The following is a 26,825-nucleotide window of genomic DNA, read 5'->3' on the forward strand; positions in this document are numbered from 1 at the left end:
ACAAGGGCCCCTGCAGCTTTCTTTGCACTATAACATTCCCACATTCAGCTGGACAGCGCCTCCTGAGAATGCGTCCAGTAATGGCTGCATACCGCCATCATGTGGTTTAACAGCATACTACCTGACACATCATCTTAACCAGTGGGCTCAAGTGAAAGTACTTACTGAAATACTGCAGATAAAGAAAATGAACCTTCCTAACTGCTGTAATTATAGATGCAACTGTGCACTGAAGCTTTTCTGTTGTTTTTCGCAGCATGAAACAAATAAAGTTGGATTTTACATCAGTTACAGCTTTCACAGACATTAACGACAGGTAACCCACAAATGCCTGCACTACTTTGTGCAACTTTAACTAAAAAAAACATCTGCTCATTTACTGAGTTGCAAAGCTACAAGTTTATTGTGTAATTGAGCTTCGTAGAACCCTGTAGGTTAGGGACACGGGTTAGGGAGAATTCATAGTGTAAATGCAGTAACTCATTTAGTCCCACAAGAGTCCCACGACTTAAAGCATGACAGTGTAAACAGTGTATTTCAGCTCTACATATGCTGCAAGCTTTTTCTGATATACCTGCAACATCAATTTTCATTTGCATTCACATTTGTTCTAACTAGTCGTTAATAAATGGTAGAATAGGCTTTGTGACATATTTGAACATAAAGTTGATAAATTCATGAGAATGGACACACAGATACACAACTTGTGTAGCGGAGTATCAGAGGGATGCTATTCCACAAGTTTCACGTCTCTGCAGGTAAACTGAAAGCTGACACCCAGCTGTTACCATGGCACTGCTGAGGAAAAGCAAGGGGTGATGGGAGCTTTGGAGGCACACAGGAATACGCATGCAGTCGATTAGAAGCTCTCTAGCTCTTAATCCTCTCGAAGAATTATTGGTCTTGAGGTAGGAATAACCCCATCTATTTTTTCCACATTTTGACTGCATAATATCAAAAGGAGAAGGTCAGGATGGGATTACAGGTGCAATTCTAAACCTTCTGTCGGTGAGTGCCCTTGTGATTGATGTGTCACACAGCAAAGGGCTGCCAGCATCGCCACCGCAGGCTGAACCACGGACCTCAGAGCTGGTGAGTCCAACTCCATCAGGTCAATGCAGCCGCTTTCAGCACTTCTACTGGACCTTACAGTTCAGAGCAGGTATAGGGGCTACCCAACAACGCAGCGATAAAGGTGACAGAGTGCGAAGCACTGTAACATTTTTGATGTCTAAGAAACAAGGCCATCCAAGCAAGTATGTCTCCAGTTACAAAGTTATCTCTCCTTCGGTTCACATGATCATCTTTCATTCTCACTGTGTTGAATTCAGATCTAAAACAGGCAGAACTCAGATAGTGTTAGAGTTAGTACAACATAATGTACAGAAAGTTTATTTCTACAAGCTAATTTATCTTTGGTCTTTAGAAGCTTTTTTAGCCCAGAACCTGACCACATTTCAGAAAATTATACAACTTAAAGTATAATCCATTTTGTATCACATGACAGACAACTTTGGAAATGAGTTGTGAGCAGGATAATATGGGCTGCTTCTCACTAAGACAATGTTTCCTATTTCTTTAACCTGATTTATGAAAAAAAAAACTGTTGGACAAAAAGCTCCAATAAATGGATTACCAGAGAGAGTTTCTATGAAGGTAACTTGAAAAAAACTAAGTACACCCTTGCTTCTCTGCAGGACTTAAGATGTAAAGTAACATCAAGGTACTGAACTTCAAATGCACTTGATCAACTAATCATCAGCACATAAAACCGACTCTAAAAAAAACAAAAGCTTAGGCAGTTTGTGGAGCTGGAGCTTATGGGTGGATCCTATCTCCAATTTCCAGTTGTGCAATGCCCTGATACATTTTGATCAAATCTAAAATCTCAGTCAGAATTAGCATTTTAATGTTAAAGTTCATGTAAAATTGAAAAAAAGACTGAACAAGACTGTTTGGAAGAGTTGCCAATGAAATGCCATTTTTTCCACCTTCCTTTGTATGGATGAGAATGAAGTTAACATGTTTTGCCATGACGTAAAGCACCTCATACCAGCACAATGGCGGAGAGCTGATGATTTGGGCCTGATTTGCAGCCACCGGACCTGGGCATCTTGCAGTCATTAGGTCAATTACGAATTCCTGATTGTACCAAAACTGTGTCATCAACAGAACCATGATCTCAAACACAGCAGTAAATCTACCACAGAATGGCTGAAACGTTTTGCAATGAGTAATATCTTTACCTGATTATAATGTCATGGCAAGACCATAAGAGAGTTGAACGTGAGCAAATGTTCACAAACCTTAATGAACCGAAGCAATGTTGCGAGGAGAAGTGGGCCAGAATATCTCTACCATGGTATGAGATAAAGTAATTCAGCAAATTAGGTGGTGCTACAAGATCCTGAGCTAGAAAGTTAGTATGGTAGATTCTGAGATTATATGCTAAAGATAGCTTTTAAGGTTGTTGTCCTCCCCCTGGCTAATTTCCCCATATTTAACAAGAAAATAACCTATCATGGTCTGGTACGAGGACAGGACAGAGAGAAGTAAAACCGCAGCCAAAGTCCCAAAAGTTTTTTTAAAGCGCTTCAATATGCCTGAAGAAAAACTGATCAAGACCAATTTCTAACCGGTAAGAAGGTCTAAGAAGACAGTTTATCAGGAAAAATATTGGAAATTAGCCTATTGGTTCTCACGTACAGCAAAAAGAAAAAATGGTTCATGTAACATGGTGACAACTGTATGCAGATTTTTGATATTTTTGTATATATTTTTTAAAGTTTTTAGTGTTGTTATTTTTTATGCCCAACTTTCTCCCTTTTTATACACTTTAGCCTGTGTTTAAGTTTTGCATCTGATGGTTTAACACTTTCTAACAATTATTAATATCTTTGGAGCTTTTAGAGTTTTATTTACAAAGTTATGAACAATCACGAGTCTCTCTTCACACACTTGTGAAACTGTTCTTTCTTCCAGATTCAACAAGCCCCACTCCTCCTGGAGGAGGTGGAGGCGTTGTTGGTGGTGATCGGGCAGGAGGCCTGAGAGAGAAGAAGGTTGTCCAGGAGCTTTGGTTCATCGTGGTGATGGCAGCCATCGCCCTTCTGCTTTTGGCCATCGTGTTAGGAGTCATGCTTCACAGGGTAAGAAACTGGATTCTGTTTCTGCTCTCTTCTTTTTGCACAACAGATGAAAAATCATCAGATTGTAGCAGAAACAAGACTTTCCTTCACGTTCCACCAGGCCCTAAATAAGCCCCCCCTCACGAGGGAGAGACCTCCTTTGGTTGCGCTCCCCATGCAGAAGAGGAGCCCCATGGCTGTGTACCCGCCTAGCAACTCTGTCTTGGTAAGAAAAGCTTTTTCCCTTGGGTCTTCATTCTCTGGTCTGCAAAAGCCATGTAGAAACTAGGTCATCACAGCTTACAAAGGTATCAGAAAATTCAGTATTACTTTTTAAACAATAGCCTTGTTCTATTTCAGTGCCCCAGAAAGTCATGACAAAAGGCCAACATGCACATCGGCTGGTCTTGTTGACTTTTCTCAAACGTAGTTTTAGATTTATGAATAACTTTTGCAATGCAGCCTGATTTCTTGTGAACGCGTGTTCACTGAACTGTTTGAAAATCTGTTTGCGAACCTCTCAACCCCCTTCAGACAGCTGCCTCTATAGAAGATGAGCAACAGGATGCATCTCCATGTTGACACCATCCGTTTGACTTTAAATAACCGCCAGTGTTATTCTGTCTCTGTTTCAGTTTGACACGGTGCCCGACACTACTGGCTTTTCCAGCTGCGTGACCCTGAAGGGCTTCTCCATGAAGATTGAGGTAAAAGCCTCACAAACACATCCAAACATCATAGTGTGTGTACAGACTGATCAGATGCACATTAATTCATTATCAAAAACTGCTGAACAAAAATTATATATCGATATTTTATTTTCAACTTTTAAGCGTGTCTGTCTTTTAAAGCTCCTTCACCCTGAAAAACTCATGGCAAATGTTATTTATTTATAACAATTTGAAAACCAGGATGTTTACTTAGCTCCACAGGTGTTTACTGAAAAGAATTTATAAATTCTATAATTTACATTTCATTGGGCTTCTTATAATTATTAGATCTATGATTGTTTAATGCATGGCAGTAACATTTATCTTGATTCATCATTATTTTTTCTGCAATTTCAGATTTAAAAAAAAATCAAGACAAGGTCCTTGGGTTTGAAAAAATATTTTGCTTCTCAAAAACTAAATTGGACTGAAACTAAATTTTAAACAAGTCAGCCTTTTAAACCCTATACTTCAACCTGGAGTGGAAATATTAAATATTATACTTTGACAACATTGACAATAAACAAAAACAACAATAAAAACAGTATGTGCTTTGAGTATGGAAAAAATGGCTCCATCTGATGGACAAAGATAAAATTGAAAAATTGATAGCTAGTTGTCTGAAATGAAATCTTAACACAAAACATTTAAAGCCTTGATCACATACAAACTCTGAAGTTTTGGTTCTTTTTACCATGGGTGGAGAAACCCGATAATCAAAATAATTTTGGTAATTAGTGAGCACTGAACTATTTTAGTTGAGTAAGACCATTTTTCAAATTAGCTAGAATTGAACTGATTTATTTAAAAGTCTTTTAGCTGTTACACTTATATTTCTACTCAGAAATACTGATCAAAATCTACTCAAATAAATATTGAAACTATTAGACCAATTTTATTAAATTTATTAAATGTTTCAGTGTAGACACAGGTGACAGTTATGAAAAAGTCCAGCTGAAATCATTCAGTAATTTGCAGACTGATTACCATTAAAAAAAGCAGAGCATGCAGACATCATTATAAGCAGGTTCAGTTGCTGTAAATAAGACATCAGGACCTCCAAACCAACACCACGACTATTTCATACTAAAGAGTGATCTACAGATTTGTTTCGCCACCAGTGCAGAGCTTGCACAACAATGGCAGCAGGTGGATGTGTGTGCATCTGCATGCCCAATGGCCTTGTGACATGAAGGATTGCAAAAACAAAACATTCAAGACAGACTAAACTTTCTCAGGCGGAACAGGGATGCAGAACTTGATGCAAAATTATTTTCTCTTATGGATGCGCCATCTGATTGGTATGGGCATCTGGAGAATCCTCTGGAGAAGAAAGGCAAGCATATCATCAGTGCTCTGTTATATCAACAGTAATGCATCCTGGTGCAATCAAAATGAGCTTTTAAAGGAAGTGGCTAACTCAGAATGCTGCCCAAAAACAACTCCAAGAATAAAGAGTAGGATCCAAACGGCTTAAGTTTATTTGTTACTAAAAACGTTGAAACTTGTGTTTTAAAAATATCAGTATATCATAGGCCATCATACATCAGGCCATGACAGTAGAAAATGGCCCTTTATTCTTGTTTTTTTTTTTTTTGCCTGCAGGAGATTCTGGAGGCTAAATGCGAGCCCGCTGAAGACATCGACGCAGGGGATGAACTGGGCATCCTCAGTGTAAACTCCCTGCGACGAAGCATCAGCCAGGTGATAGATAGGAAGTCTCTCGCAGAAGATGACGATGTCTGGGACCCGAACATCTCAGCCCATGACAGTGGGATGGTGAGAGACCCCAAAAATGTATGCCGAACCTGTTGAGAATTACATAAAACATTTAAAATTGAAAGAAATGTAGGTGGGAAAAACTCAAAAGAAACAAACAAAAAAAAAAAACCCTGAAAAACACTTTAACCTGAATACAATTTGTAGCATGTTTTATTCCCTTGTGTTACAGTTTATGGATGATGAGGAATTTGTGGACACCATCAAAGGCTTTAGCACTGTGAGGAAGGAGCACACGATGTTCACAGACACCAATCTGTGACCTGATGACAACCATTTAGGTCCTCACAGCTCAGTCAGGAGGTTCAATATCCTGACCAGAGGTTACTGCATCAGTCATCCTGAGACATTTCAAAACAGTGACACAAGGAAGACACAAGATCCAGGGGAACAAGAAGAACATGAGATGTTTCTTAGATTTAAACATAACTGGAAGAAAATTCCTTTTACTGAGAAGAATGAAGCAGCTGGACCTCTTTTTGAAGAGCATCTAAAGAAATCCAACAGTGACAAGAAGAATCCTGTGGGAGATATTTTCAAAGATCATAATGGCAAGCATGCCTACAAGGTTCCCATGGCCTCTGGAAGAGACACAGGCCCACAGCATCACATACCTGCACTGTCCTTAACTGTGGGCATGAAGTGGTTTTCCAGATATTAATTTTTTTTTGTTTGACACCCAACCTGCCAAGAAGGTCTGTTTCTCAAAAGCTCAGTCATAATCTCATCTGACATAGGCAAGCTCCTGTAGTTAAAGTCATAACAGAGTTAAGAAAAGGTTACACATTTATGTAAACGCAAAAAGGGCTGGAGCTCACCAATTAGTTTTTTTATTGTACAAATTTCATGGAGACATGAACATTTTGGCACCACATCAGGAAAGACTGCTGTACTCCAACAAGGACTTCCAGGAAGATTTTCTCTTACTATCCTCCGTGTCTGTGGCATTTCTAATTTACAAAGAGCAACACAGACATCTGCCATATAAAAAAAAAAACAAAGCAAAGTTTTCTTGTCTTTTCCATTTTGACTAGTTGCTGAGACAATTTAGTCTTGATGTTTAGTCATAACTGTCATCTGGGCAAAAAGTAACTCAGATTACAAAAATGTTAGTTGCATTAACTGTTAAGGGTGCTGCTGAGTGCGGTACCAGTGATTTTGAAAAAAGAAAATATATACACACTAAATAAATCATCAAATGTATATACCCTAAATAATGTACATAAAGGTAGGGTTTTTCCATTTTTCCTCAATGGGGTTTTGCAGATGATTCGATGGATTTGGAAGAGGCTGAAATTTAACTTGGTCAGATTGTTTAAATGGCCACAGCATTAGATGTGTTTGACACAGATTTTGTAACCACTTTTAGCTATCTGGATATCATGACTGATATAGAAGTTATCCTACTAAGCATTTTGGAAGTTCAAAATATTTCAGCGTGCTCAACTTGTAAAGTTAATGACATTCAATTTTCTTCTGTTTACCACAAGAGGGCGACGGTGTACCACTGCTTGATAACCTTGGGTCCATCTTTGGGATAACATGTAAACAACTGTTTACCACTAACTTATAGTCTGCATGAAAAACAGGTTTAAACGTCAGATATGGTCTTCAACATGCACCACAGCACTCAGCTCAACATTCAAACAGTCAAACTCTTATGTGGCTGTTCTTCTGAACCTGACATCAATATTAGTCATAAAAAATAACTTTACTACATCTTGGCTCCTGAAACCTAATTGACCAAAAAATAAAATAGATTAACGCAATTATTTTCGCCAACTAGTGTATTTGAGTACATAACACACAAAGTATAAATATATGAATACCCTTGATAATTAGACAAAAGTATGTTTCACAAAGTAAAGCACACAAGTCAAAGTGGTTAAATACATAATTTCTTTTTACTTGAAATATGTTGCAATGCAATAATGTCGGCACAAAACAATTGCACCATTACAGTCAATATCATGGTTACAAAACATTCACGTAATAAATTAATATACTGCAGTACCACATGAGATAGTAAACATAAAACCCCCTAGACAGGGACATAAATCGCTTAGGAACAGCACAAGTTTAATAAATGTACAAAATATTTTTTCAGGCATTTACAAAGGCAGCCTCTTGTTTTTTTGTTCTTGTTCGACGTGTACAAATATAAATATCTAACCCGGCCTGAGATCCTTCAGTGACTTTAGCGCTAAAAGCCATTTCATTTTTAAACTATTGCTGATAGATTTACAATTTTCATTTATGCATTTGATTTACGATTTAAAAAATCCTTTATCCTTTAAAAAACAATAAATGCTTATTTGCTTCCCAGTTTTCTTGATATTGCTGCAACATGTACTTTTCCCTTTAGTGTGATATTTAATTATGTCTGTAAACAAATCACTAATCAGTGGAAATGTTTGCTGCAATAGTAGCAGTAAAGTGCATGCAGCACATGCTGGGTTGTAAATAGCTGGCGTCTGTAGAAACATGTCACATACAAATATTTAAACATAGCACTATAAGCTTTTATTTTGAAACAATAAAAATGACTATTTCCTTTTTAACAAATTGATGTGCAACCTTCCCCAACACCCACTCCATCTGTTGAAGCAATTTCCTTCTCAGTCTCCCATTCTGGTAGCACTTCATAGTACAAGCCCAGTTTCCCTGGAGCCTTTATTAAACTTACTGGTTACTTTCCCAGACCTGACTGGGTACTTCAAAGCATCGGGTTGTAGTATGAGGTGACTGATAATTTACTGGGTACTTTCCCAGGACTTACAGGCTACTTTCCTTAAACCTTCATGGAGCTCACTAGTTATTTTGCAACAAAGTGCTCACTAAGTTCTGGAAATTAACCAGGAGGTTTAGGGAAATTAACCAGCAGGTTAAGTTAAAGTTACCAGCAAGTTAAGGGAAGTTTCAGGAAAGTATCTTGTACATTCCAGAAAGTATCCATTAGGTTCCAGGAAAGTACCTAGTAAGTTCCAGGGAGGTAACTAGAAAGTTTCGTTAAAGCATCTGGCAAGTTCCAGAAATGTTTCTGGAAAGTACCTAGCATTTTCTGAGAAAGTTCCATAAAGTACACACTACGTTCCAGGAAAGTATGGGCAGTATCATGTAGTGTAATCCACTTTGGTAACTAAAGCAGAGACAACTGCAACCCCAACACATACCTCCACCTGAGCCAATGCACTAGAAGCTTCTCCTGCGACCTTTCCTGTAGAGCGTATCTTTGATCATGTTTCATCATCATGCAGGTGACATGAATCTTGTCCTTATAGGAACTCTGAAAAGACTACTGATGTAAACTGAGTTGTTTTACCAACCAGAACAAGAACTTTAAGTACCAACAGTGATGGCTATTCCTGAGATCTAAGCTACACTTGATCTGAACTTTTTAACAACTTGTGTCTACTGATCATGTATGATTGCATTCCCATGATTCTCTGCATAACTACTGGTTTCGATTACACTGCATTCACTTCACAGCCGGCCTAAGACATAAGCAGGCCAGGCAGCTGCTTAAGGCCCTAAAAGCAAAAGGCTCCAAGAGCACACGAATTCATGAACAAAGTCAGAGTTACAGATGTAAATGTGTCTGAACAAGTTATAAATCAGCTGTAAATGGGATACTTTAAAGCTGAAAATTTGTCATAATTGAAGTTACAATATTATCTAAAAATAATTTAAGCCAGACTGTAAAATGTTTCTTTGTTGAACAGGTCTTAGCGGTTTTTCCACTTTTTCCACTCCACATTCACCAAAACTGCCAAAATAAGGACAAGCCTCCTCAATAATTATAAAATTAGATGCATAAAGCATAAATATTAGAACATGGGATGATTTCCATGGGACCCAAACAGCCTTGGACTGACCCCACTTCCCTTTGACTGTCAACATTTCAGGCAGTTTGCAAATTATGGATGGATATGAAAAGTGTAAAATTAAACACATTTTAAAGATAAAATGTAGATTTTATATGTAGACGTTGCATAATTTAAAAAAGGGGATCAATCTAAGTCAGATTTTTCTAGGTCAAAATATAAAAAGAAAAAAAAAAAGGGAAGAAAATGCAATTGACTTGACTGGCAAAAATTCTGACTGATAAACATCTATCATAAGATTCTTCTAAATTTAACTAAACCTAAAAAAATAAAAAAATACTACAGGCTTTCAATGGAGAATTTTCAATTTCCTCACTAAATCCTAAATGTTAACTCTGTTAACTTTGAATATTTCACAGTAGCTTCTCAAACTGTGCCGTTAATTTCTGCTACGGTTAATATGTTGACTTTAATACAGTGTTATGTTTCAGGCAGTGGCGTTTCTCTTGGAAAACCAGAGGAAAGGTCATTGAAAATGAATTCATGTTAACTAAACTTTACATTGCGTGCTGATGAGATCCACTCTGCGCTACATTCTGCAGGGGTTTGCTTCTACACCGTCAGGTCACTGATAAAGTGCAACCTCACTGTCCCCATAATCTTAAAGCTAAAGAACTAAAATACAGATACCCTATACGATAGAACAACAATTAACGCAGAAGTAAACTTTAAACACATTATCTTAGCTACCAATACATTATTTTCCACCAATGACAAGAGGAATCTGCAGACTTGTGAAATAATCCTATGTGGAGGTGGTGAATTTGTTGGGGTTGACGTCACAACATTTATGAAATCATTAAAGTACCTTGTCTTGCTAAAAATCTCTTATCCAAAAATATGTTTTTATGCCTTTGATCACTTTTGTCCGTTTTCAAACTGTAAAAATCCTCAAACTGTGCAATTTCTCTCAGTCAAATAGAAAACTTTTCAATTTAAACATTCAGCTTCACACGGCGTATCCCTGAAACTAACATGCAACCGTTATAAAAGGGTTCAAATTAAAAGACCGCTCTCTTTGATCTTGAGACAGCCAAACGTAAAATCATGCAATAAATGAGGATGATGGATGCTTGATGCCCGGCACTTTTTCACAGATTCTACCAGGATTTCTTTTTCCTGTCATGCAGCAGCAGACAAGTGGATTTGATAAGCAAAGCAGGCTGGTTGGACTGCATTTCCCTCACTGAGGGCCCTTGAAGGACCATTTGTTTTTTTAAGAGCACCTGGCAAATCAAGAAGTGCTAACAGGCTAACACTGATTACTGGCATCCACACATGATTTATCACAGGCGTATCTCGATATATTCAAGTGTCATCGAAAGGTCTGTTTTATTTCAGCAGCTTAAATAGATTTATTACACAGAGCTGATATGCTTCAAGTGTTATTTATGCTAATTTTGAAGATAATAGCCTACAGTTAATGCACTCAATACTCGATTGAAGCTTCTTTTGGGTCTACTTTACAATTCAATTAAAGCTGCAGTCACCCCTGTTGCTTATGCACCTTTTGCTAACAGTTTTTCCTTCCACTCAACTTACCATTCATATGCTTAGATAAAGAACTCTGAACAGTGAGCTTCTTCAGCATTAATCTTTTGTGGCATACCCATCCTATGGAGGGTCAATTTTCATTCGTTTTAAGAACCATAATCATCAAAACTAACAGAAACAAACATTTGAAATATAAAACTGAGTGTAATAAATACATATAAAATCAAATAAAATATTCTCTTTTACATTGACTTACTAAAATAAACTTTTTGATGACAAATTAATTTATTGAGATGCACCTGTGTATAGCCAGAATATACAAGAATGGAGCACAAGATGATGAAAAAATGCTAAAATGTTAGAACTTAAAAAGAAAAACTACAAAGACTAGAGTCATATCAGAAGTAAAGAACAGAAGAGAGGTAGAGTAGAAAGTACCACAAGGAAAACTGAGAAAGAAGGAAGAAACGGTTTGGGTTTCAATCAGTTCCTGCATTTTTCCAAACGGGCAAAACCCTCCTCTGCTGGTTGACTCCGAAGAAACAAAAGTCTTGCCTCTGACTTTATGTGGGACAAAGAACTGTGGAGAAGAAGAAAACAGGTGGTGAGAAACGCTGTAGCACACGAAGGAGAGGTGTGGAGTATGGTAGAGCAGCTACGGCCGGGAGAAATGTGTGGTTAGAGACGAGGAATCCCCTGATTACAGGTGAGAAGCAAACACATGAACAGCTGCTACTACAAGCTCGCAGTGAGAATAAATTATGCTCTTTTGTGTTTTTCAGAGTGGGTGAAGCACAGCTAAGAGCACCATACAGCACAACTGGCACCACAGCAGAGAGCGAAAGAGGCGTGATTATTCTGGTTAAAGGGAATGTTGGGCAGACAGGGAGGAAGATGAGGCGTTTAATGTCAATGAGTTAACCTCACGAACCTCAGGCTCCTCTGCTTTCATACGAGAGCTACCCGAAGGACAGCGCAGCACAGGTGAAAGGAAAAGGAAGGTACATGTCAACAACAGACACATTCAGTGTTAAAGCTCAACATGGTTTTATCTGGCTGGGAAAGTTGTGAAGAAAGCAGCTGAAACTCTGGTCACTAAATTTTTTGATGTTCAAAGCAAGATGTTTATGAAGCAGGAGACCAAATTTGCTGTTTATTTTGTGTACACATATAAGGTTGGGGCCCAATTATCAATGAGTCATATGAAAACATGCTCATGTTAGCCTAGCACTTCAGCAGCACGGAGAAAGAATAAGGTGTGCTTAACGTCTTTGCCGAGCAAGTTAAATGGGTCAACTCACAATGCTGATGTAGATTACACAATAATGAGGAAATGTGGTGGATTATTCTGTTTACACAATGCACTGACTGATCACACAGTGACTTGGTACTGGTAAAATGCCAGATCTTAAATAGATTGGATCGATGCTGGGGACATCAGAGCATTCCTAATCACTTGCATGCGTGGCTTAAATGATCATATTCTAGAAAATATTGTATTCAAGAGATTTTAACGGCAGATGCCTAAAGGTTAAGCATCTGTGTTCAATGTGACACTACTTGGACCTGGGTTCTTGTCGCACTGCGTCAGCAAGTTTGGCTTTCTTTCTGCTCATTTTAAGTTTGTAAAACCTTTTGCTTGTTCATGCAACCGACTGCTTAGCAGTTCCTCTTCAATATACTTCCACTTCCTGTGTTCATACTTTTGCTGAAATCTGCTATCAATATGACTGGTCTGTTCATCACTCACTGGGCGCAACCACAGGGTGAGACATCAGGTGCATGACCTGTATCCAAGAACTATAATACCTTCCCCAATCACTTCCATTGAAACTTATAGCTTCTTTATAGCACATCTATCAAACTGTGTACGAGTATAAAATAGGCTTTTGAATGGCAGGTATGCGACTGAACATTTTAGTTCAATCTCATGCCTGCTTGATTACAAATTAGCCTCATGGGTTTAAGGTTAAAAATTAAACTTCGTTAATTAAAAAAAGTAAATTAGACCATACAACACACATAAAAACATATTACTGAGATTATTGCAGTATATTTTTACTTCTCCTTACTGCCTTGCTTGGGTGACCTAGAACAGCCTTAATGTAGAAGCCATGTTTACCTTTGAGTATGTAATCTGTTAGGAGGGCCGGCACCTTCTCGCTGTCATCCCTCATGGCATGAAGGACTGATATGGAGAGAAAATGTTAGAAGAGTTCCTTCTTAGGCCCCAAGTGTGTGAGATGGTGACTAAACTCGCATGTTCTTGTTCATGGACTCACTCTTTGTGAGGATCTGGAGATCTTCTACAGATGGAGAGCCAGCTTTCTTCTCATACGGGATCACCGTGGTCAGATACTAGAGACGAAAGAAATTCAATTACAAAACATGGGACCCTATGAAAAATACACCAACTTATTGTGGACCAAACAAAAAGGCTTAGTGTTGTGTTAATGTTATGAAACATGCAGTTTGAGTGCGGTCCAAGTAGGATTTCTGTAGTAAATAAAGCAGGGCAATTCTGTTTAAATACAGTAAATAGAGAATGACTGTGTGATTGTATTTTGTCACCATACAGCCACAAACTTCAATGTAATTTATTAGGATTTTAAGTGACAGACCAACCCAACCCAGTGTATAATAGACACTGACATTTTTGCTCATTCTCCTACATAACAGGTCCAGTCCAGTCAGGCTTGATGGAGAGCATCTATGAACATCAATTCTCATCAGTTTTTAATCTTCTGCAGCCTCTGTCTGGTGTTTCCCCACAGCATGATGCTGCCTTCACCACGTTTCACAGTAGCGATCCTGTGTTCAGGGTGATGTGTAGAGACCGTTTTCTGTGAACAAACACAGTCTTTTGCGTGTTGGCCAAAGAAAGTTTCATTTTGGTCTCATCTGACCAGTGCAACATCTTCCACATGTTTGCTTGTAGCAAACTGAAAACAAGACTTCTTACGGGTTCCTTTCAACAACCTCTTTCTCTCCGCTACTTTTTCATAAAGGCCAGATATGAGTGCACAGCAAATATTTCCCTTGTCATCAATCTCCCCCAACATGAGCTGTGGATCTTTACAGCTCCTCCACAGTTACCATGAGCCAACTGGTTGCTTAATGCTGACTAATGCTCTTCTTGCTTTAGTCTTTAGTTTAGGTGGGCAGCCATATCTTGGTAGGTTTACAGTCATGCTATACCCTTTCAATTTCAGATGACATATTGCAGAGAGCTCGGTGAGATGTTGAATGTTTAGGATCTTGCTTTATAACCTAACCGTGCTTTAAATTCTCCACAACTTCCCCCCTGACCTTTCTAATGTGTTCTTAGTCATCATGATGCTGTTGGTCCACTAATCTTCTCAATGAAGTTTGTGGGTGTGACGCGACAAAACGTTCAAGGGGTATGAATACTTTTGCAAGGCACTGTACGGTATTTAAAAAAAAGGGAGGCAAATGACAGTAAAATCAACTCTAACAATGAGACAAACTGAACAAAGGTTATAAACAAAAAAAATAATAATAATAATAAATAAATAAAGTGCATGCGAGTAGAAAACAGAAAAAAAAAAAAAAAAAAAAACTCCACGGAAATGAATCTGCAGCTTGAAGAAAGAAGCAGGGGGCACCTGTTTGTCCCCTCCTGTGTGGCCAAAAGTTTGACGGAGACCATTTTGAATGACATTGGAAAGTCCCTCCAGAGTGAGGAGCTACAAGGAGTGAGAGGAAAGAGGAAAAAAAGCAGATTTGACAAAAGATAAGGAGGGTCTCTAGGACAGGAAGGAAGGCTGGTGCTGATAAAGTGACTACTCTCCGACCAGGTCATGCATCTCTTTTCCTAACTTGGAAACAGCGTGCGTCTATATCATTACCCTTCAACATGATGTTTTCTACAAACAGCTGCCTGCTAACTCACCGTGCCTGGTATGTGCGTTGTGTTTGTCCGCTGGCCGTTGGGCCCCGTCACATTCACACTCCTGATTTTCTTCTTCTTGCGCAGCAGCTCGCGGTGCTCCTTCTGTCTGTTCTGTACGTCGATCAGCAGCGAGATGAAGCTGTTCTTCACCTGCGCATACGTAACATTTCATTTCATCTCGACGGGGTTTTGGAAAACACAAAGCTGGAGGAGTTAAATTAACAATGATTATCCTGGTTTAATACTTTTCAAAGCTTTAGAAGCTTTTATTTCAATTAGCAGAACAGATTAATTAACATGGCAAAGCTACAAAAAATCTGAACATAAAGAAGAAACGGTCATTCCCCAGATTGTGTGCAGTACCTGGCAGAAGGATCCATAAATTACACCATCGAACTGGTTGGATTTTATGTGACAGATCAACAATAAGTAGCACATCATTGTGAAAAGGAAGGACAATTATACATGGTTTTCATAATTACTAATTAGGTGACATCTGAAGGTAATTGGCTGAACTGGATTTTATCGAGAGGGTAGCAGAGCAACGGGGCTCTGAACAGAAATTCTAACCCATGCTTTTCAGATTTTTATTTGCAAAACATTTAGAAAACCATGCATCACTTTGCTTCCGCATTGCAATTATGCCCTTCGTTGTGTTGGTCAGCCACATAAACGCCCAATAAACACACTGTTTGTGGGTGCAGCAGGAGAAAATATGAGAAGATCACAGGGTATGAATACTTTTGCAAGATTGGACTGATCACAGAAACATAGCATATAGAAATATTTGCCTTTTCTTTATTATTTAGTAACGCAGTCAAGGCAGCATGAAACATTAGGATAAAAACACTGGAGTTATTCCTGGTGATTCATACATTTACAGCTGGAAGCTACTTAGTAAAAAGGTTCATCTGATTGCACGATTCATTAAAAAAAAGCATTTTAAAGATGCCAATACTTTCACGGCTACGGGAAATAAATCTAAAATTAGGACCTCACAGTCACAGAAGGCAGAGCGCTGCCGTCCGTTGTCACCAAGGACGTGTGCACAGCGTTGTTTGCTTCAAAGCTGCTCTGCTTTTGTACATTTCTACAAACATTTCTGGTTGATCTGATTTTGAAACTAGATTGAAATACCTCCTTCTCAAAGTCTTGTTCGTCTCGCAGCGCCAGAGCCTGGATCAGCTCTTCGCTATAGCGACGGATGGCCCCCTCCACTTCCTCCAGAGTCCGGGTGAGCTCTGACACAGACAGCTGGCGAAGCCCTGTGGATCACATGAGGGCGTAAAGGGAAATCTTATGCAGAGAGGAAGCTTGGTGCAGGACAAACCAGATTAAAAAGCCCGAAGTTAAAATGTTCAGTTCACACTGATCCAATTTAGAATCTTTTCTGAGATGCTCATAAACTGTATCCCAGACGGGCCTTTGAGGTCTTCTAGTAAGGGCTTTCTTGTTATACCCAGAATCTACTCTGGGTTCCTTTTAGTCATTATGGTTCTGTCCTCTGGAGGCATCTTCCACAACACCTCAGATCAGTTTCTACAGTGTCTTTAAAAGCAGACTTAAAACACACTTATTTCCCCCAGCTTTTAATCAGGCTTATGAATTTGGTTATGGAAATTCTTATCATCTGTTGTTTAACTATTTTTCCTTTGTTCACTTTCTGATTTTATGGGATCATACTTCTGTATGCTGTCTTAATCTCTATGTACTTGCTTCTATTTAGCTTGAGCTGCTGTTTTAATGAAACAAAATGAAATGGGCTCAATAAATAAATGTGACTTGAGACATGGATTTTAAATCCATTACATAACATTTGGGACAACACATACACTGATTACATAAGAACTATATCATATGCTGGACACAGCATAAAATTCATTCAGTTATCCAGATAACAATCAAGCGACTCACATGGGCACATTAAAACACTACAGGAGTCCGAACAGAAACATTTCTGAACCTGTGTGCGTGTGCTCTAGCATTTGTTATATCGTGAGACCCAGTTTTCCAACACATAGTACATTGTTAGAACCCACGGCTCCTTATGGGGCACAAATCCTGAGTGTGTGTGTGTGCGCGAGAGAGACAGAGAGCAGGTACACTCACGTTCCTCAAAGCTCGTGTTGGAGCCGGATCGTTTCAAAGCACCGAGGTCCTGGGAGAGCATCGACAAGTCGGACTGGGAGGGACTCTTGTCGTCGTCGTCTGGGTCGGGAGACTCCTGCATCATCTCTTCTATCTCCTCTATCACCTAACAACACCACAGCTCTCAACTAGAAGCCAAGTTTCATCAACTAGTTTAACTGTTTAGTTTAGACGATTTTTTGGTTTTGTATTATCCAACATGCATTTATCCCACCGTCTGATCTTTGTGTGAGAAACCTTAGACTGAGACGCAGTAAAGGAGGATCAGAATTTCAGAAGTGACCTTGTACTAAATAGTCGTAAATAACGTAATAGTAATAAACGAGGTTCCAGTGAGGTCAACATGTTTATTATATAACCACAGCAGATGTTTGTTCAGGATGTGACCTTTGTGTCTGTATGAATTCAAAACAATAAACTGTTACATTATATTTCCACATGTTTTCCATCTATGCAGAAACGAAGCTGAGCTCTGAAAAAAAAAAAAAAAAAAGGCTTAATGAAGCAAATCTGACAGATAACATGATGTCCAGCTCCTGTTTTGGTTATGTGTCATAAATCCCATTTAGGGAAATAGCCAAGAAGCTGAGGGACTTATATATTAGGAGAAAACTTGAAATCAGGATTATCAATCAAAGCTGGAGCGGATATACACTACCAGTCAAATGTTGGGACACTTTTTTTATTCAATGAAAGAGAAACTTCCTGTCTGATAAGTTTATTTTTTGTGCTTAAGTATTTTCATGAAATATGGATTTACATAAAATGCTCACAAAGAACCAATACAGGTCCTTCTCAAAATATTAGCATATTGTGATAAAGTTCATTATTTTCCATAATGTCATGATGAAAATTTAACATTCATATATTTTAGATTCATTGCACACTAACTGAAATATTTCAGGTCTTTTATTGTCTTAATACGGATGATTTTGGCATACAGCTCATGAAAACCCAAAATTCCTATCTCACAAAATTAGCATATCATTAAAAGGGTCTCTAAACGAGCTATGAACCAAATCATCTGAATCAACAAGTTAACTCTAAACACCTGCAAAAGATTCCTGAGGCCTTTAAAACTCCCAGCCTGGTTCATCACTCAAAACCCCAATCATGGGTAAGACTGCCGACCTGACTACTGTCCAGAAGGCCACTATTGACACCCTCAAGCAAGAGGGTAAGACACAGAAAGAAATTTCAGAACGAATAGGCTGTTCCCAGAGTGCTGTATCAAGGCACCTCAGTGGGAAGTCTGTGGGAAGGAAAAAGTGTGGCAGAAAACGCTGCACAACGAGAAGAGGTGACCGGACCCTGAGGAAGATTGTGGAGAAGGGCCGATTCCAGACTTTGGGGGACCTGCGGAAGCAGTGGACTGAGTCTGGAGTAGAAACATCCAGAGCCACCGTGCACAGGCGTGTGCAGGAAATGGGCTACAGGTGCCGCATTCCCCAGGTCAAGCCACTTTTGAACCAGAAACAGCGGCAGAAGCGCCTGACCTGGGCTACAGAGAAGCAGCACTGGACTGGTGCTCAGTGGTCCAAAAAGCAAATTCTGCATGTCATTCGGAAATCAAGGTGCCAGAGTCTGGAGGAAGACTGGGGAGAAGGAAATGCCAAAATGCCAGAAGTCCAGTGTCAAGTACCCACAGTCAGTGATGGTCTGGGGCGCCGTGTCAGCTGCTGGTGTTGGTCCACTGTGTTTTATCAAGGGCAGGGTCAATGCAGCTAGCTATCAGGAGATTTTGGAGCACTTCATGCTTCCATCTGCTGAAAAGCTTTATGGAGATGAAGATTTCATTTTTCAGCACGACCTGGCACCTGCTCACAGTGCCAAAACCACTGGTAAATGGTTTACTGACCATGGTATCACTGTGCTCAATTGGCCTGCCAACTCTCCTGACCTGAACCCCATAGAGAATCTGTGGGATATTGTGAAGAGAACGTTGAGAGACTCAAGACCCAACACTCTGGATGAGCTAAAGGCCGCTATCGAAGCATCCTGGGCCTCCATAAGACCTCAGCAGTGCCACAGGCTGATTGCCTCCATGCCACGCCGCATTGAAGCAGTCATTTCTGCAAAAGGATTCCCAACCAAGTATTGAGTGCATAACTGTACATGATTATTTGAAGGTTGACGTTTTTTGTATTAAAAACACTTTTCTTTTATTGGTCGGATGAAACATGCTAATTTTGTGAGATAGGAATTTTGGTTTTTCATGAGCTGTATGCCAAAATCATCCATATTAAGACAATAAAAGACCTGAAATATTTCAGTTAGTGTGCAATGAATCTAAAATATATGAATGTTAAATTTTCATCATGACATTATGGAAAATAATGAACTTTATCACAATATGCTAATATTTTGAGAAGGACCTGTATAGCTCACTAGGTAGTAATCCACTCCTGTAGGTGGATGTTATTTATTGATACCTGTATTTCCTTACAGTAGATGATCAATAAAATATATAATATTGCAATATAAAACTGCTTTAAATCCTTGGTCGGTGCAGAAACTAATAGCCTCTGAAGTGGGTTTGGGTTGACGCAGACGTAGGGTGGAATGACCAGCAGCTCGTAGGAATATACCAGTTTGAAGGGTGTGAGTTAGTTACCTGTTCAGCAGTGAAGAGAGGCTCTTCATTAATGCTGGAGACTATGATTGAGTGCATATCCAGCTGTTCCCGCAGCTCCTCATCGTCGTCATCCTCGGACAGATCCAAAGACCGGTTATCCAACTTCTGTCCCTGGGGGGGGCGCATGTGGGGAGCAGAGATTTACACATAAAAAAAAAAAAGATGCCACAAGACTTTAAACTGGATTTTAAATCCAAGTAAAAACATAAACAACCAAAGATTGATATCAAATAAGCTTGGTTTAGGTTTCCTTTTATTTCTTTGTTGACAAGAATAGAAACTTTGAGACTTGCTGCCACTTTTCTGCAATAAGATGAGAAGCAGAAAAGAACAAAAAGGCTTCCAGACCAGAAAAGGAGTCTGCAATAAGGAAGTTAAGATGCATCGATTCTCATCGATACGCAGAGTCCTCAAAACTAAGCTCCTTGATTAGGCCATCAAGTGCCATCTGTTAGGTATCATTTATAATACTGTGCAGACACTGAAACACTACACGACAGATTGTGTGTGCGTGGTACCCCTTGCTCTGTGAGCTTGAGGGCAGGCAGGTGAAGGGAGCGAGTGTAGGACGTCTTCCAGTCCACGGGCATCACATTGCCGTAGTTACTGGTCAAAGCGTTCCACACCCTGGAAGAAGGCAGAAAGAAGAAGAGTTAAAGCTTCAAGCTAAACAAAAAGGACAAAGGCTGCTTCCTTCTCTTTTAATCGTGACACAGCAGTGCGTGGCAGAACCGCTTTCTGTTCTCTGACCACCCCCTCACTATGTTCCTGCTGCTACATGAGACACACACACACATCAACGTCTTCTGAATCACACGTGTCGTTTCTGCTAAAGTTAACCCGTGAGATGCGTATAGCAGGAAGAATAGGCTAAAAAAAAAAAAAACAGAGCTTTCATAGAAACCAGCTTTAACTAGTATCTGTAGAAGTGTGGTGATAATACTGGGTATTTGTAACTCTTGTCCATATGCAACCAAAAATACCCATACATTTTTACAGTATATCCATGTGGATTTGCCAAACCACTTTATAAATATGTCCCCATAGTTTCTGTGATGTGGAAAACACAGATGCAACAGTGGAATTTGACAATCAGGGTGTTTTAAACCTTTAAACTCAGACCCAATTGGCTCGCTCAGCTGAGGCTCATCCCTACCTGATCCCTACCTTAGACTGACAGCCGTATAGGAGAGACAGATCTGAGCACTGCAAGGTGCTGCATGGTGCTATGAAAGTAGTCATGAAGTACTGCAACATTTAAAGACAAACATCTGAACTTTTTGATGCAGGAACATTCGCGTTTTATTCGCACATGTCCCCGCCACACTATGCAAAGATAGTCAGGAACAGGTAGATGTGTGTTTACTGAAAACCTTTTTACAGTTAAGGGTGCCAAGTCAGACAGTCCTTTGTAATAATAACAGTAAACCGATGATAGATGCTAAAACTGCTCGGTGGCGTGTTGTTTGTTGTAACTATCACCGAGTTAACCCTACGTGGGAACAGAGCGACTGCCCTTTAACTCAAAACATTCTGACGTTAATCATAGATGACTGGAACACATCCATCCATCCATCCATCCCCTGCTTAAGTTAAAAAGCTCACTATCCTGCGTTGCATCATTACCGCCGTCACATGCCGAAACAAACACCGCATGGCCAACCGCCTCCCCCTCTAGACACGCGTACACAAACAGCTACAAAATGAAATTAAACACATTATTGATATCAACCCAGTTTTACTTATGGGACGAATACTGATACTTTAAAAAATGACTAACATCGGCCGATACCGACATTAACGCAGAGATATCTTGCATCCCTAGAATTAATATTTAAAGTGAAATATGAGTTTATGTCTGAACAGCATTAAGTTTTGCAAAAAGGACTGTTGTCTTCCTCTCATATTAACCACACAGGCCACCCTTTTCTCTACAAATGCAATAAAAACACTAAAAAGCAGAGACAGACCTATTTGCACCCATTTGGACATCCAAGTTAAAGCATTTAATGTAAATGTAGCATTTTTATAAAATCCAGTTTTTCTGTTTGAAAAAGACAGAACATGGAAGAAAGTTTGAAATGTTTTTCCACACTGATTTTTTACCATAGTTTTCCAGACCTGTAAACTGCTAAAAGGAAATTCCATACTGAGGAACCCTGAAGATAATCAGCAAAGACAGTAGGACTCACGTGCTCAGGCAAGTGCGTTTTTGTACTTTTGGCTCTGATTGTGCATGGATGGATGCTGTGAACCCATGTGTCACAGTGGCTCTACAATGTTCTGGACAAGCATTTATATAACATCCATGTTTCTCCCTGAAGTGTTCATGCACTGCTTAGCGAGCCGCTGGCTTGCTCTAAATAGGCCAAAGCCTGGCAGGAAACGCTGTGCGCCCCGAGCAGTGACCGTGTCTCGGGCACGCGAACAGCCGCCAAAACACGCCGTCGGCTACAGCGTCGGCGGGATGATTTATTTGTTTTGACTCCGACTCACTACTCATTTATCTGAGAAACGTGCTAGAATGTGTTTGTACAGATAATATCTTGGCCATGCGGGTAAAAATCAGAACCTGCATGCAGGATTTGGCTCTAAAATAATGTGATTCCAAAGTGAGGTCAATAAACTTCATCCTTGTTATCCTGCAGTTCGTCTCAGCCGCAGTATTTCAGTGGAGCTTGTTAAGGAGCAGGGCACGTTCTGTAAATGCAGCCACCCAGAAAAGACTCTTGCTGAGTTTGGCGTCGATTGTAGGGCTTTGGCAGGCAGCTGCCCAGTTATTTCATACCCTCCTTCATGTTCTTTCCCTTAAAAACGCAGGTTTTCCCATCTAACCTCTTCAAAATACATTTTCCTAAACTCTAATATTATTTCTGTTAAAACCCTTGTGATATGTACAACCACTTTGACATCTATGCAGGATTTCAGGAGGAGAATGTCGTAATAATAAGAACTCACTATCAGGATGAAACAAAATACCACTTTCTATGACCGTCATGATAAAATTCCCAGTGCATATTATTAGCAATTTATAATACGATACAAACTGTACATGATTACAGCGATAAGGCTGCAGATATTAGAAACACATGCAATATGCAGAATTAATGGTGAATATCACAATAACAACATGACTTGTGATGAATAAAATAATTAAGTGTAAATGTCCTTCTGCTTTAAGTTCATAGCAAACTAGATTTCTAAGACTCCCAGGACTGCAACCGAGAGTCTGCTTGTTCTTGGCAGGAGCCCAAAATAATAGAGACTAAAAGACTTTTGGCACGAAGCAGCTTCACACGTGTCTACTTTGTTAAAAGCACCAATACGGAAGATGAACTAAGACACAACTTCCTGAAAGCCTTGCAAAAGAAATCTAAAGTATACATTTTAATTTAAAGTCAATTAAAACATCTTAAAGCAGTGGTCCCCATCCCCCGGGCCGCAGACCGATACCGGTCCATGGATCAATTGGTGCTGGGCCACACAAGAAATAATTAAACTTAGGCCCCACCTCCCCGCAAACGGGGGAAGCTCCAGGTTTTTTTTTCCCTATGTTTATTGCAACATAGACATGTGTGGTATCCTCTGAAACATCAGAATCTTGGCTAAAAGCCGATATAAACAATTTCTACGAACACCAAACACAGTTAAAACAACAAGCAGTTGAATCAGAAAGTAAACACACCCTACAGAATGGAGTCACCGGAAGTCTCGGCCTCTGCTTCCTGATTGGTGGGATTGACGTGAAAGACTACGGGATAATTTTATTCTACTGGCTCTATGGATGAAAAGGAGGCGTCATTTGTGGAATTCAGCCCATCCAAACTCTAGTTATGGGCATGCGTCACATCAAGTTCAAACAGTAATTATTGCTCCTTAAAAAATGGCAGAAATATGCAGAACAGAGCAGCTGCGTGTTGTTGAGTTTGTGAGTCTCAGCGGGCACACCAACATGACGGTTCAACCCCCCACAGCCCTGGCCGCAGTAAATTTGTCAAGCGTTGACCGGTCCGCGGTGATATAAAGGTTGGGGACCACTCTCTTAAAGTACATGAACATCTCAAAAAAATTTGAATATCGTAAAAAGGTTAAAGATTTTTTGTCACTCATTTCAGGAAGTGAAACAATAGATTCATTACACATGGAGTGAAATATTTCAGGCCTTTATTAGTTTTCTTCTTTATTTACATTTTAAACCAAAATTACAGGCTTCTGAAAAGTATGTTCATTTCAATGCATTCAATATTTGCTTGGGCCTGCCTTTGCATTAATTTCTGCATTAATGTGGCGTGACATGGAGGCGATCAGCCTGTGGTTCTACCGAGGTGGACTGTATCCAACCTCAGTCCAGTCCTCGAGAAGCTCCACCAAATTCCTGAATGGATTTTGCTTCACAATCCCTGTTGCTGGTGCACATTGTCCTGCTACAGTTTTTCCTTCCGCTTAACTTTCTATGAATATGCTCGAACACAGCACTCTGAACAACCAGCTTCCTTTGCAATAAGCCTTTGTGGCTTACAATGGGTGTCAATGACTGTCTTGTGTAGCCCACTGACCCAGACTAAGAGACCATTCAAAGGCTCAGGAAACCTTTACAAGTGTTTTAAATTAATTTACTGATTAGGATGTGACACCAGGAATTTCCACAAAAAAAATTATAAAAAATTTTCCCACAATATTCTAATTTTTTGAGACACTGCGTTTTGGGTTTTCATTAGCCGTGAGCCATAAACATTAAAATTAGAAGGAATAAAGGCTTGAAATATTTCGCTCTATGTGTAATGAATCTATAATCATATACGTGTTTCGATTTTTGAAAGGAGTGACAAAAAATATTGAACTTCTTCACGATATTCTAATTTTCTGAGGTGTACTTGTGTGTTCTTTGCTAGAAAAAAACCCCAAAAATGATTGAATGCTGTTCAGACTGCAAACTAATTTGGCTGTAACATAATCTGATAAAGGGCAGTTGCCAAATTTCTTAATATTAATACCACTACTTAATACTAGAAATGATAACATTTATGCTGCTTGCATCACTCTTAGCACAGTAACCTTGCTCTGTAACAATACACATTTAACATAATCTAAATTAAAGCCAGTGAGGTTTTAGTTTCTAATGAAATGTCATTTATTGGGAGTATAAGCTTACATATTGCACACATTATGCAGTCAGATCAAAGAGTCTCACAATGTTGGATGCAAAGGGCAAGAGGAGGGTGATTCATGCAGGGTGATTCCAGCCGTGCAGAGAAAGGTAACATCTATTCCCGCTGCGCGATCGACGCGGCTGACTGCTGAACTGTAATGCCGTGTTGTCATGTGAATGTGCAGCTATGACCTTTGAGTGCCAATGAGACCCAACAACTGCTACGCACCTCCGAGTGAGACGCAAACAGTTTTCTGTAATACCACCATGTGTGTGATACATCATAATGAGTCTGTTTGGAGTAGAAGTCTTTGACAGACTAGATGAGGTGGGTATCATGGGAAAGTTTGATTTTGGCCCTTTTAGTTACTTTTAATATCAACATTGGTTCAGACTAGTTCAATAAAACACAAGCAGCATTAACCACAATATGTTAGCAATTTGGGGGTAATACTATTTCTGGAGATCAACTCGAGACTCATATGTTGGCCTAGATTAGGTTTTAGGTCAACATAGCCTAGATTGGTCTAGATTAGGCGATATCTGCACTGACGGTTTATTACCTATATTCTCTCAGTTGTGCACAAATTTTAGCGTCTGACACGCAAAGTTCTTCAAACCAACACCTCTTTCTTTCACCTATAGGATAGACTATTTTCTTCCAATAATTGATAAAAAAAAACAAAAAAAAAAACAGAAATGTTCCTTCTTGTCATTTCAATTCCTTTAGCAACAAAGAAGCATCCAGTCTTGCTTAGAATGAGAACAGACTGAAACAAAGTCTAACTGAGTCTAACTAAACTGATGGTTTCTCTTCCAAGCCAGGTATACCAAGCAGTTACATTGTGTTCATCTTCAGCAAAAAAAAAAAAAAAAAAAAAACAATTCATAGAGTTTATTGTTGCAAAGCTAGACTTATAAAATAAAAATAAAAATAAAGCCAGATGCGACATGTGTGTGACAACTGTTTGCAATCATACCCCTAGGTTGTGTTCATGTCCAAACCAGGAGGTCTATTGCAAGTCTTATTTTAAAATGATTACAGGGATTGTGGCGCCCGTTTTTAAACAGCACATATGTGGAAGTTTTTGCTGTGGATGGTTTGGGCTGCCTCCACCTTTAACATGGTCAGTAACTAACATTTCCATCTTTAGGTTTGACAATAATATAGTTTTTGCTAATCCTTGATTACGTTTTAACAGCAATCCTTTCCTCAAAATTAACCGGATCACTTCTGCCTTTTCGTTTTTTTTTGCCATTTCTTTTTTTTTTTTTTTTGTGATTTGGATTTAACAGTTTACAGTCCCCACCCTAACCTTTGAGAATCACTGCTTTTAACCTTACAGGCAAACTTTACAATCTGTAACACTGCAAGAGGTTTGTGGATGATGTCGGAGCTTCTCGACATTTAATCCAATCTTGATACAAAGCAGCAGAAAGTCAACCTGTTCTTTTTTTTTACTGTATTCCTGTCAGCTGAGATTCCCTTAGTGAGCATTATATGAATATATTATGGAGTTAGCTTGTGAGGCTAAGGTTGCTAGCTGTGAGATTAAAAATTACCACACATTAACCTTGAAAATTAATAAAAACTCACTCGTCGTCTTTCAGGTAATTCTCCTCTGTGATGGGTTTAATAGGAGCAATGTTTTCCGTCGTAGTGTTGTAGTTTCGGAAACACACTGTTAGCTTTTCGTCGAAGTCGTGGACCAGGTCCTCCATCGACTTGAAGCTGCAGATCTCCCCGGAGAAACTGTTGTCCAGATCGGAGAAGTCGTCTAGGCCCGACGGGTCGCCCACGTTTGAGTTCAGCTGGTCCAGCTGTTCGGCCGACTCCGAGGACGGCTTGAATTCGTTAAAGTCTTGCCAGTCCTCATCGAAGTGGGCTAACGGCGCCGCCATGGCTGCCCCGGGAACCTGTCTCGGCGATGTCCTCCGCGGTGCTCTGCTGTGTTGGTTTTCAGACTCGACTGTGAAGGCGAATG

At 39.5% G+C, this 26,825-nt stretch overlaps 2 protein-coding genes across 6 annotated transcripts; one reads left to right on the top strand and one right to left on the bottom strand.

The window, feature by feature from the left end:
- Nucleotides 1-971: 971 nt before the first annotated feature.
- si:ch211-57i17.5 (usherin) lies at nucleotides 972-9,704 on the top strand. 2 transcript variants are annotated; one of them, XM_047388002.1, is made up of 6 exons: nucleotides 972-1,092; nucleotides 2,983-3,149; nucleotides 3,250-3,354; nucleotides 3,764-3,835; nucleotides 5,444-5,635; nucleotides 5,790-9,704. In XM_047388002.1, the coding sequence occupies exons 2-6, from the start codon at nucleotides 3,093-3,095 to the stop codon at nucleotides 5,877-5,879; spliced, it is 516 nt and encodes a 171-aa protein (XP_047243958.1). In that variant the 5' UTR covers nucleotides 972-1,092; nucleotides 2,983-3,092; the 3' UTR covers nucleotides 5,880-9,704. The 2 variants fall into 2 exon arrangements, with proteins under 2 accessions (XP_047243958.1, XP_047243959.1); XM_047388003.1 differs by having other exon boundaries at nucleotides 5,444-5,617.
- fez2b (fasciculation and elongation protein zeta 2b) lies at nucleotides 4,728-26,825 on the bottom strand. Of its 4 annotated transcripts, XM_047388000.1 has the most exons (11): nucleotides 26,438-26,825; nucleotides 20,210-20,318; nucleotides 19,671-19,802; nucleotides 17,018-17,162; nucleotides 16,046-16,173; nucleotides 14,909-15,058; nucleotides 14,622-14,702; nucleotides 13,278-13,353; nucleotides 13,118-13,183; nucleotides 11,927-11,954; nucleotides 7,503-11,575 (listed from the first exon to the last, which is right to left on the bottom strand). In XM_047388000.1, the coding sequence occupies exons 1-10, from the start codon at nucleotides 26,740-26,742 to the stop codon at nucleotides 11,944-11,946; spliced, it is 1,203 nt and encodes a 400-aa protein (XP_047243956.1). In that variant the 5' UTR covers nucleotides 26,743-26,825; the 3' UTR covers nucleotides 7,503-11,575; nucleotides 11,927-11,943. The 4 variants fall into 4 exon arrangements, with proteins under 4 accessions (XP_047243954.1, XP_047243957.1, XP_047243956.1 ...); XM_047387998.1 differs by lacking the exons at nucleotides 7,503-11,575; nucleotides 11,927-11,954 and adding an exon at nucleotides 4,728-5,646; XM_047387999.1 differs by lacking the exon at nucleotides 11,927-11,954.

Source organism: Girardinichthys multiradiatus, chromosome 15 (assembly GCF_021462225.1).
Source record: "Girardinichthys multiradiatus isolate DD_20200921_A chromosome 15, DD_fGirMul_XY1, whole genome shotgun sequence".
Classification (NCBI taxonomy): domain Eukaryota; kingdom Metazoa; phylum Chordata; class Actinopteri; order Cyprinodontiformes; family Goodeidae; genus Girardinichthys; species Girardinichthys multiradiatus.